General features: G+C 59.9%; 1 protein-coding gene across 1 annotated transcript in view; it reads right to left on the bottom strand.

Annotated features, from left to right (window-relative positions):
• The window catches only part of INPP5E (inositol polyphosphate-5-phosphatase E), a 30,857-nt gene extending 13,388 nt beyond the window's left edge, over nt 1-17,469 (bottom strand). The window contains exons 1-3 of the mRNA XM_078881365.1: nt 17,389-17,469; nt 12,293-13,926; nt 556-777 (exon numbers count right to left, since the gene is read on the bottom strand). Coding sequence (XP_078737491.1) covers nt 556-777; nt 12,293-13,926; nt 17,389-17,469 — 1,937 coding nt within the window. The remainder of the gene's footprint in view (nt 1-555; nt 778-12,292; nt 13,927-17,388) is intronic.
• Nucleotides 17,470-17,982: the final 513 nt, after the last annotated feature.

Raw genomic sequence — 17,982 nt, 5'->3', positions numbered from 1 at the left:
GTGTGGCAGAGGTCGCAACCGGGTACCCGATACCGTACCCTACCCGATACCCGACTGTTTGCGACCCTGGTGCGGCCGGGTACGGGTAGGCCGTGAGTCACTGGTGAGTCACCGTTTGTCACTCATTTCCCAACGTCTTGTCTCTTCTCACAATTCAAGTTCCTAGAATCAACCCACCCGCGCCTGCAACGTGGCTTCATCCCAGAGGTCGCAATCGGGTACCCGATACCCGTGTACGGCCGGGTACAGGTACGGGTAGGGTACGGGTACGGCCGGGTACCCGTTTGCGACCCTGGTGCGGCCGGGTACGGCTAAGGCAGGGGTCGGCAACCTACGGCTCCGGAGCCGCATGCGGCTCTTTACGGGCTGCTTCTTGACGATATGTACGTATGTACAGTATGTACATAGATGCATTGCGGCTCTTGAAATACTGAATTTTGTACCGAATTGGAAAGAAATGGCTCTTCTTGTTATTTTGGTTGCCGACCCCTGGGCTAAGGAATCAAAACCCGTTTGCGACCTCTGGTGTGTGCGTGGTGTGTGTGCGGTACGCACCGGTCCGGAGCGGCCTCCTGCACGCCCACCACGTACGCGTCCTGCAGGAAGGGCGCCTCGGCGGGCAGCAGGAAGTCGTCGAGGCTGGCGGGCAGCGAGCGCCGTCCCTGCATGTTCCATGTGCCCACGAAGAGGCGCAGCCGCCGCTGCGGCAGGTGCCGCTCCAGCTCGTCGGCGCCCAGCAGAGAGCCGCCCGCCAGCAGCGAGCCGTCCAGGAAGCTCCTGCAGGGGCAGGCCGCGTGTGCGGAGACCACCGCCGTTACCATCGAGGCCGCCACAATTGCCATCAACCCCGCCACCGTTATCATCAACCCCGCCACCGTTACCATCAACACCACAATTGCCATCAACCCCGCCACCGTTACCATCAACACCACCGTTACCATCAACACCGCCGTTACCATCGAGGCCGACGCCGCCGTTACCATCAACACCACAATTACCATCAACCCCGCCGCCGTTACCATCAACACCGCCGTTACCATCAACACCACAATTACCATTAACACCACAATTACCATCAACACCACCGTTACCATCAACACCACAATTACCATCAACCCCACCACCGTTACCATCAACACCACCTCCAACATTATCTACACCACCACCACAGACAACCGCCATTCACCACGAAGCGGCGGTGACATCACCACGGCACTTGTGCCAGGCTACGTGCACTTTGAGGCCACGGGAAGTGTTGAAGTCTCGCTGTTAGATCACGGGATAGACCCAGGCTCCATGAGTTGACCAACTGAGATGATTAGCAGATGCACCAGCTGTGCTTCCCTCTGTGCCAACTCGCTGCGTTTTAGCCACCCGGTGCTCTGCTCATTGTTGTGAGCATCGCTCCTCTGCCCCCCGTTGTTGCTGGATGGCGACTGCCTCCAACTGCCCAGTAGCAGCGTCCTTCACGAGCCTCTTCCACAGAGGCCGATCGTGACACCGCTGGTACCAGCCATCGGCAAGTCCGCTCAGCTCCACATCCTCCCGTACCGCTTCAAACCATCACTTCTCCAGCCCGTGCAGCGCCCGTTTAGCCCTCTCTATCCGGCCAAACAAAAGCTACTTGGGCATGCGGTGGGTGGGTTGGCAGCCGTGCCTGCCGGAGGAGCTCACAGATAGGACAGTGCCCAGATCTTTCAAGGAATTTTGAGCTCCTCACACAATCCAGTCCGATTAATCCTAGGACGGATCATAGGCAGGACAGCCTACATGTTTCAAACAGATGCAGATGTTCCATTAGAGGGCTCCACGTTTTGCAAGCATAGAGAAGGGAGGGCATTACCGTGGCCGAGAAGACCCGAAGATTCCTGTGGAGAAATTGGCCGGGTAGCTTCCACACAGCATTACGTGGCTGATTTAAAAAAAAAACAATGCCGTTTGATACAGATTGAGACCTCTGCTGCCAAAGCGGAACTGCTCATAATTCCTCTCCTGCTGATCTCAAGGAGAATAAACCATCATCACACGAACTCCGGTCATCCTGGCAGCAGCGGTGGCTTTTGGCAACCCATCAGTTGCGCTTATGCAGCCTTCTGGAACGCTCTTCTATCCGATATTAGGAAGCCACTGCAGCTACGCACTTTTAAATCATCGAGATTGAAAACTCATTTCTCTAGAACTGCTTTTTGTTTCGATTTAAAGCTTTCGTGACTGCAAGGATTCATCTTCTTGGTTCTTTCGGTAAAGTCACGTAAAAGGGAAGTAATAAAATAATAAAAATAAAACAATAAAATACAATTCTCACGACGTTTCGGCCACCTTCAGACGCTGTCTTTCCGACAGACCTGTTCTTCACCTGAGGACGGCTGCTTGCGTTGTGGCCGAAACGTCGTGAGAATTATTTTATAATGTTTTATTTTTATTATTTCATCATTTCCATTCTACGTGACTTTACCGAAAGAACCACGAAGAACTGCTTTTTGTGTTTGGCGTCCTTCCCCCGCACCTCCGATTATCACGAACAGCTACGTACAGCAGTGCGAAACAAGCTCATCATACAAGCATTTCTAAGCACACTGCCCAGGTACAGAAACGACTTCACTCTCTGCACAACCGCCCCATCCATCACTCATGGGGAGCTGAGGGTGGTGGAGTATTTGACGACAGAAATCATCTAGATTGAAAACTCAGGATGCTTTGTTCTCTGCGGGGCTAACGGTAAGGCCCCATCTCTTCGTCGCACGCTCCAGCTTCAGCAGTGAAGTTTCCAACTCCTCCTCTGAGTGAGCAGCAATCACCAGATCATCAGCGCACGTAGCACGGTTGACCAATAAGGGAGACATCGTTTGACCACACTCGGGCATCGATCAGCCTCCCGTTGTATCTGTAGCAGATGGAAAGTCCTCCGGTACAGCCATGGAAAGCTTCTCGAACCTGGGTTGCTGGGTTCGTAGCGCAGCGCGCAAACTGCTGCGCTACTGCTCGCCAAAACAACAATGTAAAGACAAAGATCCCCCGTATATCCTTGACAAGTCTGTTGGGGCAAGTGCCGTTAGCGTAGAGCAGCACCTATGAAGGCCGGCACGGGTGCACGAGAAGGTGGGTGGCCAGCACCACGCCCGGCCGCCTTTGTCTCCCTAGTAGTGATGTTTACACACCGCACCAGGTACTCATTTGAGGCTGAGTCGACCTACGGGAGGCCCAGGACCGGGTCAGATAATCGTCACTGGTGTTGGCCGTGAGCAGGAATCGAACTTGGGTCACTGGGTTTGTAGCGCAGTGTAGCGCTAACCGCTGCACCACCGCTCACCACCAACACTAATACACACGATACAAAAACAAAGATCCCCGTGTAGCCTTAACAGACTGTTGGGTCAAGTGCTGTTAGCGAGCACCTGTGAAGGCCGGCACGGCACACGAGGGGGTGGGTGGCCAGCACCACGCCCGACCGCCTTTGTCTCCACAGTGGCGATGTTTACAGATCGCACCAGGTACTCATTTGAGGCTGAGTCGACCTAGGGGAGGACCGGGACCCGTTCAGATAATCGTCACTGGTGGTGTTGGCCATGAGCGGGAATCAAACCCGGGTCGCCAGGTTCAGAGCGCGATAACCACTACACTACCGCTCCCCCATACACAAACACACACACAGACACATAGACCCACTGACAGACACACAGGCATACAGAGACACTGACACACTCGCAGACAGAGAGACACGATGACAGACATTCACAGACATTCAGTCACACTTACCAACACACTCACATGCACATGACAGCCACACACACGGATCGACTCACAGACACACGCGCACAGAAAGAACGACATTCACAGACACAACTGAGAGAATTCTAGATTTGAAGCTTTCGTGACTGCAAGGATTCATACTCGTAGGTTTTTTCGATAAACCTAAGAGTACAACTGAGAGACACACTGACAGACACACTGGCAGACACACCGACAGACACACTGACAGGCACATTGATTAGACACAGACACACTGACATACACACTGGTAGACACACTGATAGACACACAGACACACTGACATACACACTGGTAGACACAGACACATTGACACACTGACAGACACACTGATAGACACACTGACAGACACACTGACAGACACACTGGTAGACACAGTGATAAGACACGTAAACACACAGACACACTGATAGACACACTGACACACTGATAGACACACTGATAGACACACTGACACACTGATAGACACACTGACAGACACACTGATACACTGACACACTGACAGACACACAGACACACTGACACACTGACACTCGGACACACCGACACACAGACACACTGATAGACACACTGACACACTCACAGACACACTGACAGACACACTGACAGACACATAGACACACTGATAGACACACTGACACACTGACAGACACACTGACACACTGATAGACACACAGACAGACACACTGATAGACACACTGACAGACATACAGACACACAGACACACTGACAAACACACTGATAGACACACTGACAGACATACAGACACACAGACACACTGATAGACACACTGACACACTCACAGACACACTGACAGACACACTGACAGACACATAGACACACTGATAGACACACTGACACTGACAGACACACAGACAGACACACTGATAGACACACTAACAGACATACAGACACACAGACACTGACAGACACATTGATAGACACACTGACAGACATACAGACACACAGACACACTGACAGACACACTGATAGACACACTGACAGACACACTGACAGACACACAGACACACAGACACACTGATAGACACACAGACACACTGGTAGACACACCGACACACTGATAGACACACAGACACACTGACACACTGATAGACACACAGACACACCGACACACTGACAGACACACAGACACACTGACACACTGATAGACACACCGACACACTGATAGACACACAGACACACTGACACACTGATAGACACACAGACACACTGATAGACACATAGACACACTGACACACTGATAGACACACAGACACACTGACACACTGATAGACACACAGACACACTGATAGACACACAGACACACTGACACACTGATAGACACACAGACACACTGATAGACACACAGACACACTGACACACTGATAGACACACAGATACACAGACACACTGACAGACACACAGACACACTGACACACTGATAGACACACAGACACACCGACACACTGATAGACACAGACACACTGACAGACACACAGACACACTGACAGACACACAGACACACTGACACACTGATAGACACAGACACACTGACAGACACACAGACACACTGACACACTGATAGACACACAGACACACTGACACACTGATAGACACACAGACACACTGACACACTGACAGACACAGACACACTGACACACAGACACACACACTGCCACTCGGACGCGCTGTAGTTACATGGTGTCTCTGGTCGGAGCGGCTGCTGAGCCCGAGTGGCTGGCGGTCGCCATGGCACAGACGCCACATCACCCCCCCTCCCTCTCTCACCCCTCCCTCCCTCCCTCCATGATTCCCTCTTTCTCCCTCCCTCCCTCTCTAACCCCTCCCTCCCTCCCTCCCTCCCTCCATCCTCCCTCTTTCTCCCTCCCTCCCTCTCTCACCCCTCCCTCCCTCCCTCCTCCTCCCTCCCTCTTTCTCCCTCCCTCTCTCACCCCTCCCTCCCTCTCTCACCCCTCCCTCCCTCCCTCCATCCTCCCTCTTTCTCCCTCCCTCCCTCTCTAACCCCTCCCTCCCTCCCTCCTCCTCCCTCCCTCTTTCTCCCTCCCTCCCTCTCTCACTCCTCCTCCCTCCATCCTCCCTCTGCCCCTCCCTCTCACCCCTCCCTCTCACGCCTCCCTCCCCCCATCATCCCCGCATCTCTCTTTTTTTTTTTGCTTTGTTTGAAATTTATTTCCCATGGTACTTAATTTAAACTTCAAAGCAGTAGTCCATGCACACGCAGTGGTCAACATACAAAATACTGTAAACGATGCAAAGAAATGAAGCCATTGGTTACTGGAGCTTTATTTAACTAAAGATAATCACACAACAGGACCAGTGACCTAGCTGATACAGCAGCAAAGGGACTGTTCACTACAAATTGCACAACTGCACATGGGTATATTGCTACAGCAGCTATTAGTTAATAAGCGAACAAGAGTTAGATAAGGGCTTCAATTCCATTACATATAGCGTGTCCACTTAAGATGCAAAGCAAACGGTAAGAAGGTAGCTTTGCCACAAATGTAAAAAATTAAATAATTTCCATCTCTCTTTCAATACCAACATACTTGAGAGCATCTGCTTGGCTGTACCTGTAATCGAAGAACAGCTCTTCCCCAGTCTGTATGGCTCGCTTGGCAAAAATACCAATCCTGTGGTCCCCATTCACCATCATCACTATTCTCTCTCGTCCCTCTCCTTAAACCCACTCCGTCACCACAGCGCAGATCACAACGACTCACTCGCTCACCGCACAGGACGACTGCCCCCCCCCCAACTGCCCAGTAGCGTCCTTCACGAGCCTCCTCCAACTCCTCCACCTCCTCCTCCACCTCCTCCACAGAGGCCCATCCTGACACCGCCGGTCACCGGCAAGTCCACTCAGCTCCACACCAGAGGTCGCAAACGGGTTTTGATTCCTTACCCGTACCCGTACCCGGCCGCACCAGGGTCGCAAACGGGTACCCTACCCGATACCCGGCTACCCGTACCCGGCCGGGTATCGGGTAGGGTACGGGTATCGGGTACCCGGTTGCGACCTCTGGGATGAAGCCACGTTGCAGGCGCGGGTGGGTTGATTCTAGGAACTTGAATTGTGAGAAGAGACAAGACGTTGGGAAATGAGTGACAAACGGTGACTCACCAGTGACTCTCGGCCTACCCGTACCCGGCCGCACCAGGGTCGCAAACGGGTACCCGTACCCGTACCCGGCCGGGTATCGGGTAGCCGGGTATCGGGTAGGGTACGGGTATCGGGTACCCGGTTGCGACCTCTGCTCCACATCCTCCTGTAACCGCATCAGCTCCGTGTCTCCTCCAGCCCCCAGCGTGCCCATTCACCCACCTCTACCCGGTCAAGCGGCTGCTGGGCACGTGGGCTACGTGACCCAGTCACTTGTCGGGAGGAGCTCAACGATGGGGATTGTGAGCAGATCTCTTAAGGCCCTGTGAGCTCCTGGCACAAGTCAGTCCGATTTACCGCAGGACGGATCGTAGGCAGGCCGGCCACTCGCTCACCGCAGTGGCGAGATGTTAACTACCTCGCCTGGTGCACAGGAGGTCGTGGGTTCGATCCCGACCCTGACGCCTGCTGCTGTATATTTGGAGTTTGCGTGTCTCTCTCTCTCTCATCTTCACGGTGGCTAGGAGATGTTGACTACCTCGCCTGGAATACAGGAGGTCGTGGGTTCGATCCCGAAACTGACGCCTGCTGTTGTATATTACGAGTTTGTGTGTCTCTCTCTCTCATCATCACGGTGGCTAGGAGATGTTGACTACCTCGCCTGGTGTACAGGAGGTCTTGGGTTCGATCCCGACCCTGACGCCTGCTGCTGTATAATTGGAGTTTGCGTGTCGCTCTCTCTCTCATCATCATGGTGGCTAGGAGATGTTAACTACCTCGCCTGGTATTTCTAAAAGAACCACTTCCACCCCCGCCCCCCTCTCTCCCTGACCATCGCCATCGTTGTCGTCAACGTCCCGTGGACTTCACTACGGTGCCACCATTAAAGGTCATTCGAGGTAATTTTTGTTCGCGATTAATCTCTTAAGGTTGTTTTTTGTTCGCGCGGGGTACTGCGCTGTGGATATTTCTAAAGTTTACTGAATGCGTGGAATGCGGAGTTGGGCGTCAATGGGAGTGTTAACCGAGGCCACAGAACCTAACCCCCTATTTTCCGCAAGCCTTTAGCCTTGTTAACCACGGTTCTTCCAACTACGGGGTTTTCAGGAACCTAACCCCCTATTTCCCACGATCCTTTAGGTCTTAAATTTCGATTTAAAGCTTTCGTGACTGCAGGGATTCATCTTCTTGGTTCTTTCGGTAAAGTCACGTAGAATGGAAATAATAAAATAAAACATTATAAGATAATTATCATTTTATTATTTCCATTCTACGTGACTTTACCTTCAGGTCTTGCCAAGCACGGTTCTTCCAACCACAGGGTTCATCAGGAACCTAACCCCCTATTTTCCACGAACCTAACCCCATATTTTCGACGATCCTTTAGCCTTGCCAAGCACAGTTTTGCCAACAACCGGGATTTTCAGGAACCTAAGCTGCTACTTTCCACAATCCTTTAGTCTTGTCAACCACGGTTCTTCCAACCACAGGGTCTTCAGGAACCTAACCCCTATTTTCCACGAGGCTTTAGTCGTGCCAAACACGGTTCTGCCAACCAAAGGGGGTTTTCAGGAACCTGACCCCCGCGGTTTGCGACAGATTTCTGTACGACACGACCTCTCTCTCCCTTCTCAACCCACCCCCTGTATATCTCCTCCGTCTCTCTCCAACCTCTCCATAATCCCTCTCCCTCCTCCCTCTCTAATCTCACCCCCCGCCCCCTCCCCATCTATACTCTCCTCCTCGATCCCCTTACATCACCACCCCCAGATCCCCTTACGGCCCAGGCAGGCCAGTAACCCGACCCAAGAACACCTGTACGTACGTGTGCGCGTGTGCGTGTTGAACTTCTTTCACGCGGTACATAGCCAGCTGCGCTAATCGGAGGTGTGGGGGGCAGGACAACGAACTAAAACACAAGAAGCAGTTCCAATGAAATGAGTTGATCAATCGAGATGATGATGATGATGATGATTTACGAGCGCACAGCTCCACTGGCTTCGTAATGTCGGAAGGAAGAACGTTCCAGACGGCCTCTGAAGGGTATCCGAAAGCGAGTGATGGGCAGCCAAACGCCACTACAGCCTTCACTCAGCATTAACACACGCGGCCTTCACTCAGCATTAACACACTGCAGCCTTTACTCAGCATTAACACACTGCGGCCTTCACTCAGCATTAACACACTGCGGCCTTCACTCAGCATTAACACACTGCGGCCTTCACTCAAGATTAACACACTACAGCCTTCACTCAACATTAACACACTACACTGCAGACACACCCTCTATGCTGCACAAACTCCGACGCAATGAGGCTGCGTTGACCCAACTCTGACCCTGAGGACGACCCAACCCTGACCCCCGATCACGAACCGCACCGACCCTGGGCCCCGAGAACAACTTTCACAAGAACCGCGAATCCATCTCCCGACCCACGCCCTGACGCTCACCCACACCCTGACGCTCACCCACGACCTCCCACTCACCCAAGCCTGACGCTCACCCACGACCTGACGCTCACCCACGACTGACGCTCACCCACGCCTGACGCTCACCCACGCCTGACGCTCACCCACGACCTGACGCTCACCCACGACTGACGCTCACCCACGCCTGACGCTCACCCACGCCTGACGCTCACCCACAACTGACGCTCACCCACGACCTGCCGCTCACCCACAACTGCTGCTCACCCACAACTGCTGCTCACCCACGACCTGACGCTCACCCACGACTGACGCTCACCCACAACTGCCGCTCACCCACAACTGCTGCTAACCCACGACCTCCCGCTCACCCACGCCTGACGCTCACCCACGACTGACACTCACCCACGACCTGACACTCACCCACGCCTGACGCTCACCCACGACTGACGCTCACCCACGACTGACGCTCACCCACGCCTGACGCTCACCCACACCCTGACGCTCACCCACGACTGACACTCACCCACGACCTGACACTCACCCACGCCTGACGCTCACCCACGACTGACGCTCACCCACGACTGACGCTCACCCACGCCTGACGCTCACCCACAACTGCTGCTAACCCACGACCTCCCGCTCACCCACGCCTGACGCTCACCCACGACTGACACTCACCCACGACCTGACACTCACCCACGCCTGACGCTCACCCACGACTGACGCTCACCCACGACTGACGCTCACCCACGACTGACGCTCACCCACGACTGACGCTCACCCACGACTGACGCTCACCCATGACCCGCCGCTCACCCACGCCTGACGCTCACCCACGACCTGACGCTCACCCACGACTGACGCTCACCCACGACCTGACGCTCACCCACGACTGACGCTCACCCACGACTGACGCTCACCCACGACCCGCCGCTCACCCACGCCCTGACGCTCACCCACGACCTGACGCTCACCCACGACTGACGCTCACCCACGACTGCCGCTCACCCACGACCTGACGCTCACCCACGACCTCCCGCTCACCCACGACCTGCCGCTCACCCACGACCCGCCACTCACCCACGCCTGACGCTCACCCACGACCTGACGCTCACCCACGACTGACGCTCACCCACGACTGCCGCTCACCCACGACCTGACGCTCACCCACGACTGACGCTCACCCACGACTGACGCTCACCCACGACCCGCCGCTCACCCACGCCCTGACGCTCACCCACGACCTGACGCTCACCCACGACTGCCGCTCACCCACGACCTGACGCTCACCCACGACCTCCCGCTCACCCACGCCTGACGCTCACCCACGACCTGACGCTCACCCACGACCTCCCGCTCACCCACGCCTGACGCTCACCCACAACCTAACGCTCACCCACGACTGACGCTCACCCACGACTGCCGCTCACCCACGACCTGACGCTCACCCACGACCTGACGCTCACCCACGACCTCCCGCTCACCCACGACCTGCCGCTCACCCACGACCCGCCGCTCACCCACGACCCGCCGCTCACCCACAACTGCCGCTCACCCACGACTGCCGCTCACCCACGCCTGATGCTCACCCATGACCCGCCGCTCACCCACGACCCGCCGCTCACCCACGACCCGCCGCTCACCCACGACTGACGCTCACCCACACCCTGACGCTCACCCACGACTGACGCTCACCCACGACCTCCCGCTCACCCACGACCTGACGCTCACCCACAACTGACGCTCACCCACGACCTGACGCTCACCCACGACTGACGCTCACCCACGACTGACGCTCACCCACGACCTGACGCTCACCCACAACTGACGCTCACCCACGACCCGACGCTCACCCACGCCTCGACGCTCACCCACGACTGACGCTCACCCACGACCTGACGCTCACCCACGCCCTGACGCTCACCCACGACTGACGCTCACCCACGACCTGCCGCTCACCCACACCCTGACGCTCACCCACGACCTGACGCTCACCCACGACTGACGCTCACCCACGACCTGACGCTCACCCACAACTGACGCTCACCCACGACCCGACGCTCACCCACACCTCGACGCTCACCCACGACTGACGCTCACCCACGACCTGACGCTCACCCACGCCCTGACGCTCACCCACGACTGACGCTCACCCACGACCTGACGCTCACCCACGACTGACGCTCACCCACGACTGACGCTCACCCACGACCTGACGCTCACCCACAACTGACGCTCACCCACGACCCGACGCTCACCCACGCCTCGACGCTCACCCACGACTGACGCTCACCCACGACCTGACGCTCACCCACGCCCTGACGCTCACCCACGACTGACGCTCACCCACGACCTGCCGCTCACCCACACCCTGACGCTCACCCACGACCTGACGCTCACCCACGACTGACGCTCACCCACGACCTGACGCTCACCCACGACTGACGCTCACCCACGACTGACGCTCACCCACGACCTGCCGCTCACCCACACCCTGACGCTCACCCACGCCTGACGCTCACCCACACCCTGACGCTCACCCACGACCTGACGCTCACCCACGCCCTGCCGCTCACCCACGACTGACGCTCACCCACGCCTGACGCTCACCCATGACCTGACGCTCACCCACGCCCTGACGCTCACCCACGACCTGACGCTCACCCACGACTGACGCTCACCCACGACCTGCCGCTCACCCACAACTGCCGCTCACCCACGACCCGCCGCTCACCATGACCTCCCGCTCACCCATGTCCCGACGCTCACCCACAACTGCCGCTCACCCACGACCCGCCGCTCACCCACACCCTGACGCTCACCCTCGACCTCCCGCTCACCCACATCTGCCGCTCACCCACGACCTCCCGCTCACCCACGACCTGCTGCTCACCCACGACCTGACGCTCACCCACGCCTGCCGCTCACCCACGACCTCCCGCTCACCCACGATCCGCCGCTCACCCGCACCTGCTGCGTGCCCGCTGCGTGGGGATGGGTGGCAACGCGCCGGGCGCCGCCGGGCTGCAAGGGAGCGAGGCGGGCGCCGCCCAGGCCCGGCTGCCACGCAGCTGAACCAGCAGCCGCGAGTCGGAGGCCACGCCGGCCCAGCGCGACGCCGTCGGGGGGGGGCCCGGCCCACGGGGGCCCGGCGGAGAGGCCGGCGTCGGCGTGGCGGCAAGCGGCGGCAGCGACTCCGCTTCGGCGTGGCAGCCCAGGCTCGGCCGGGAGTTGTGCCGACCGAGCCGGAAGACTCCATCCACCCCGGGCTCCGAGGCCAGGCATGACTCGGAGCCCCGGCGCGGCAGAACGCGGAGGCGCGATGCCGCCGCCACCATCACCCTCGCGCGGCCGAACGTGAGGCCCGGGACGGTCGGCGAGGCCGCGCAAACGCCGCCGTTGCTCGGGGCGGTGTTGTCGGTGTTGGCGGTGTTGCCGGTGGCGGTGGTGGCGGTGTTGGCGGTGTTGCCGGTGGTGGCGGTGGTGGTGGTGGTGGTGGCGGAGGCCGCTGCGGCTCGCAGCTCGGCCATGGCGCGCAGCTTGCTGGCCACGCCGCGGGTCTTGCGCCGCCAGCTCCGGTTGGCAGCGTCCTCGGAATCGGAGGTGGCCCTTGCCGGCTTCGGCTCCAGCGGAGGCCGTGGGCAAAATCTCATCAGCGGGGCTGCCTGCTGCTGCTGCTGTTGGTGCTGCTGTTCCTGCTGCTGTTGGTGCTGCTGTTCCTGCTGCTGTTGGTGCTGCTGTGTCTGCTGCTGCTGCTGTTGTTGTTGTTGGTGCTGCTGTTGCTGCTGCTGTTGGTGCTGCTGTGTCTGCTGCTGCTGCTGCTGCTGCTGTTGGTGCTGCTGTTCCTGCTGCTGCTGTTGGTGCTGCTTCTGCTGCTGCTGTTCCTGCTGTTCCTGCTGCTGCTGCTGTTCCTGCTGCTGCTGCTGCTGTTCCTGCTGCTGCTCTTGGTGCTGCTGTTCCTGCTGTTCCTGCTGCTGCTCTTGGTGCTGCTGTTCCTGCTGTTCCTGCTGCTGCTGTTGGTGCTGCTGTTCCGGCTGTATCTGCTGCTGCTTATCTCGCTCCTCCTCCTCCTGCTGCTGCTGTTGCTGCCGCTGCACCGTGGAGCCCCGTGCAGGGAGGTCATCGCCACCCACGTCTCCTCCCCTCACCGCACCTCCGCTCGGCACGGCTTCCTGTATCTCGGCCGCATCCTCCTCCTTCCCCTCCTCGCTCACCGCGCTCCTCACCGCGCCGCCGTGCCCGCCGGCACCGCCGAGCCCGTCCCCCGGCGGGGCCTCCGGCATCTCCCCGCACGCCACGCCAGCGACGTCCGTATCCCCGGCGCCGCGGCGCGACCGTGCCGGGCGCTCGCCGGGAGGGAGCGGCCGGCACGCCGCCGTGTCGGCGAGGCTGCCGCCGTTACCGAGGGGGGCGGGGTCCTTGCCCGAGGCGTGCCGCGGCTCGCATTCCATCGCGGCGGTGCCGCTCGCTCGCTCGAAGCGGCGGCCCCCGGCTACGGTTACGGGAAATAACGCCGGCGGAGACGTCACCGGTCGGGCCGGGGCGGCTGGTGGAGCGGCGCCGTCGTGCGACGCGTGGGGGAACCGGGGCGGTGGGCGCCCGGTCTACGAGCGTCGTCCACGTCCACGTCCGTGCCCGGGCAGAGAGGCATGGCGATGAGGGGAGAAGCGCCACGCCTCGTCGGAGATCATCGTCACGGAGCGCGGAGCCCGAGAGGGAATGGGGAGGGGGGGGGCGGAGGTGGGGGGGTCGTTGAACCTGTGGAGGAGTGGGGAGGGCAGGAGGAGTGGGGGGAGGAGGAGGGTTTCCCACCAGGCTCTAGATGAGTCAGTGTGTGTGTGTGTGTTAGTCTATCCGAGTCTACGTGCATGCGTGTGCGGCGTGTCTTTGATTCATAATTCATAATCAACGTTTTTGGGTTTAGGTCGCATTATTTATAAATGTGTCGTAACCTTCCACCACCCGACACGGCCAATCAATAAAAAAGTGTCACGTTGACAAAAGACAAAATAGATCACTGCTTTAGCCCCACCGGTGTGTTGAAGCGTGAAACCACAACATTTACAATTTTTTTTTGGGGGGGACAGTCGTGTAGTGGTTAGCGCACCACGCTACGAACCCAGAGACCCGAGTTCGATTCCCGCTCACACGGCCAACACCAGTGACAATGAAGTGGTCCTGGGTCTCCCCTAGGTCTACTCAGCCTGAAATGAGCACCTGGGGCGGTGTGTCAACATCGCCACTGGGGAGACAAATGTGGTCGGGCGTGGTGCTGGCCTCCCACCCCCTCGTGTGCCGTTCTGGCCTTCATAGGTGCTACTCGCTAACAGCACTTGCCCCAACAGTCTGTTAAGGCTGTACGGGGGATCTTTGTCTTTGTCTGTGTAAGTACGTACGTGTGCGCGTGTGACGTACACGCGATAACCCCCAGCCGTCTTGTGTAGTCAGCAAGAGCGCGTGCGCTGTAATAGGTGTCTTCACAAGGCTCCACGTTTCACCTGAAAGCCAGAAGCGGATTTGATTACACGCGCGCACGTTACAAGCAAAGAGCCACCGTGTAGCCTCCGCAGAGCGTTGGGGCAAGAGCTGTTGGCTAGCATCTATAGAAGGCGGTGGTGTTGATGGCAGCAGCATGCTCGGCCAGTCGACCCAGCAGAGAGCCCGGGAACGGTTCAAATATTCGTCACCGATGTTGGCGGCGAGAGAATCGGACACACGGGGTCACTTGCGTCGTCGCGCTAACCGCTCCCTGAACGTGTCACGCGTGTGTGTGTCACGCGTGTGTGTGTCACGTGTGTGCGTAGCGTGTCTGTGTCACACGTGTGTCACGTGTGTCACGTGTGTGTGTGCCACGTGTGTGTGTGTCGCGTGTGTGCGTCACGTGTGTGCGTCACGCGTGTGCGTCACGCGTGTGTGTGTCGCGCGCGTGTGTCACGTGTGTGTGTCACGCGTGTGTCATGCGTGTGTGTGTCACGCATGTGTCAAGCGTGTGTCATGCGTGTGTGTGTCACGCGTGTGTCGCGCGCGTGTGTGTCACGTGTGTGTCACGCGTGTGTCATGCGTGTGTGTCACGCATGTGTCAAGCGTGTGTCATGCGTGTGTGTGTCACGCGTGTGTGTCGCGCGTGTGTGTGTCACGTGTGTGTGTCACGCGTGTATCATGCGTGTGTCACGCATGTGTCAAGCGTGTGTCATGCGTGTGTGTCAAGCGTGTGTGTCGCACGTGTGTGTGTCACGTGTGTCGTGCGTGTGCGTAGCGCGTGTGTGTGTCGCGCGTGTGTCATGCGTGTGTGTGTCACGCGTGTGTCACGCGTGTGTGTCATGCGTGTGTCATGCGTGTGTCATGCGTGTGTGTGTCACGCGTGTGTCACGCGTGTGTGTCACGCGTGTGTCATGCGTGTCATGCGTGTGTGTCACGCGTGTGTGCGTCACGCGTGTCACGCATGTGCGTCACGCGTGTGTGTGTGCCACGTGTGTGTGTGTCACGCGTGTGCGTGTCACGCGTGTGCGTAGCGCGTCGCGCTAGGAACCTGACGACCAGGGTCCAATTCCCGCTCACCAGTGACGATTATCTGAACCGGTCACGGGCCTCCCCTAGGTCGACTCAGCTTCAAACGAGTACCTGGTGCGGTGTGTCAATATCGCCGCTGGGGAGACAAAGGCGGCCGGGCGTGGTGCTGGCCACCCACCCCTCGTGTGCAGTGCCGGCCCTTATAGGTGCTGCTCGCTAACAAGCACTTGCCCCTTCAGCCTGTGAAGGCTACACGGGGGATCATTGCATCTTTGCGTATCACCCACACAACAACAACCACCACCACTCACCACCATTCACCACAGCGGTTGTGCCAGGCTAGGTGCACTGCAAGGGCATCACGTGGCAGGAGGTCACGTGACAGACCCAGGTGCTGAGGGTTAACGAGGTGGCTGGTGGCTGCACGACACACAAAGACAAAGATCCCCCGTGTAGCCTCCAACCGACTGTAGGGGCAAGTGCTGTTAGCGAGCACCTATGAAGGCCGGCACGGCACACGAGGGGTGGGTGGGGGTGGGTGGCCAGCACGGTGCCCGGCCGTCTTTGTATCCCCAGTGGTGATGTTTACGCACCGCACCAGGTACTCATTTTTGGCTGAGTCAACCTAGGGTAATGCCCGAACTCGGGTTGCTGGGTTCGTGACAAGCCACCGCTCCCCAAGAGCGTGTGCCCCCCTCTATTCACGTCCCCCCCCCGTGCCCCCCTCCCCCCCCCCGTGTGCCCCCCCTCCTCCCATGTGCCCCCCTCCCCCCCCCGTGTGCCCCCCCTCCTCCCGTGTGCCCCCCTCTCCCCCCCCGTGTGCCCCCCCTCCCCCCCGTGTGCCCCCCCTCCTCCCATGTGCCCCCCTCCTCCCGTGTGCCCCCCTCTCCCCCCCCGTGTGCCCCCCTCTCCCCCCCGTGTGCCCCCCTCTCCCCCCCGTGTGCCCCCCCTCCCCCCCCCGTGTGCCCCCCTCTCCCCCCCATGTGCCCCCCCCCGTGTGCTCCCCCTCCCCCCCCGTGTGCCCCCCCTCCCCCCCCCGTGTGCCCCCCCTCCCCCCCCCGTGTGCCCCCCCTCCCCCCCCCCGTGTGCCCCCCCTCCCCCCCCCCGTGTGCCCCCCCTCCCCCCCGTGTGCCCCCCCTCCTCCCCGTGTGCCCCCCCTCCCCCCCCGTGTGCCCCCCCTCCCCCCCCGTGTGCCCCCCCTCCCCCCCCCGTGTGCCCCCCCTCCCCCCCCCGTGTGCCCCCCCTCCCCCCCCCGTGTGCCCCCCCTCCCCCCCCCGTGTGCCCCCCCTCCCCCCCCCGTGTGCCCCCCCTCCCCCCCCCGTGTGCCCCCCCTCCCCCCCCCGTGTGCCCCCCCTCCCCCCCCCGTGTGCCCCCCCTCCCCCCCCCGTGTGCCCCCCTCCCCCCCCCGTGTGCCCCCCCTCCCCCCCCGTGTGCCCCCCCTCCCCCCCCCGTGTGCCCCCCCTCCCCCCCCCGTGTGCCCCCCCTCCCCCCCCCGTGTGCCCCCCCTCCCCCCCCCGTGTGCCCCCCCCTATTCACGTTCCCCTCTATTCGCTCACCTCCGCTTCTCGCTCCGGGCCCGCTCCCGACCAAACTCGCGCGCCGGCTTCGCCGCGCGACATGACGTCATCGCGCGACATGACGTCATCGCGGCGCTCGCGAGCGATGACGTCGACACGCACCCGAGCCGCACGGGGAGCGCGCGCGACGACGTCACCACGCACGGACTCGTCATCGACGCGGCGCGCGCGAGCGATGACGTCACCACGCACCCAGCGCCCTCAAAGCGGCCTCCCCACACCCCTACCCAAGGTGGCCGCCGCACGTCCGACGTCGCGGCCGGGAGTCACGTGGCACGCCCCCTCCTCGCTCGCTCCCCCCGACTCGGCGTCGTTACCCGGGGAGCCGGCACGGAGGGCGGAGGCGTCCTCCCTCCCTCCCTGCCTCCATCCCTCCCTCCCTGCCTGCCTCCCTGCCTGTCGCTCCCTGACGCCGACGAAGACGCCGCCGCTGCCGTGTCTCCCGCCAACGTTGGCGCGCTTCGAGTAAGGGGCTCAGGGCCCCCCCCCCAGCCTCACCCCGGTAGCAGCAGCAGTAGCAGCGGCGGCAGCGTGCCGGGCTGCAGTGTCCGGTGGGTGCACGTCTCCTCGTCT

This window comes from Lampetra fluviatilis, chromosome 61, assembly GCF_964198595.1.
Source record: "Lampetra fluviatilis chromosome 61, kcLamFluv1.1, whole genome shotgun sequence".
NCBI classification, from domain to species: Eukaryota; Metazoa; Chordata; class Hyperoartia; order Petromyzontiformes; family Petromyzontidae; genus Lampetra; species Lampetra fluviatilis.
The sequence above is the reverse complement of the archived record's forward strand: the minus strand, read 5'-3'. Positions and strand labels throughout refer to the sequence as shown.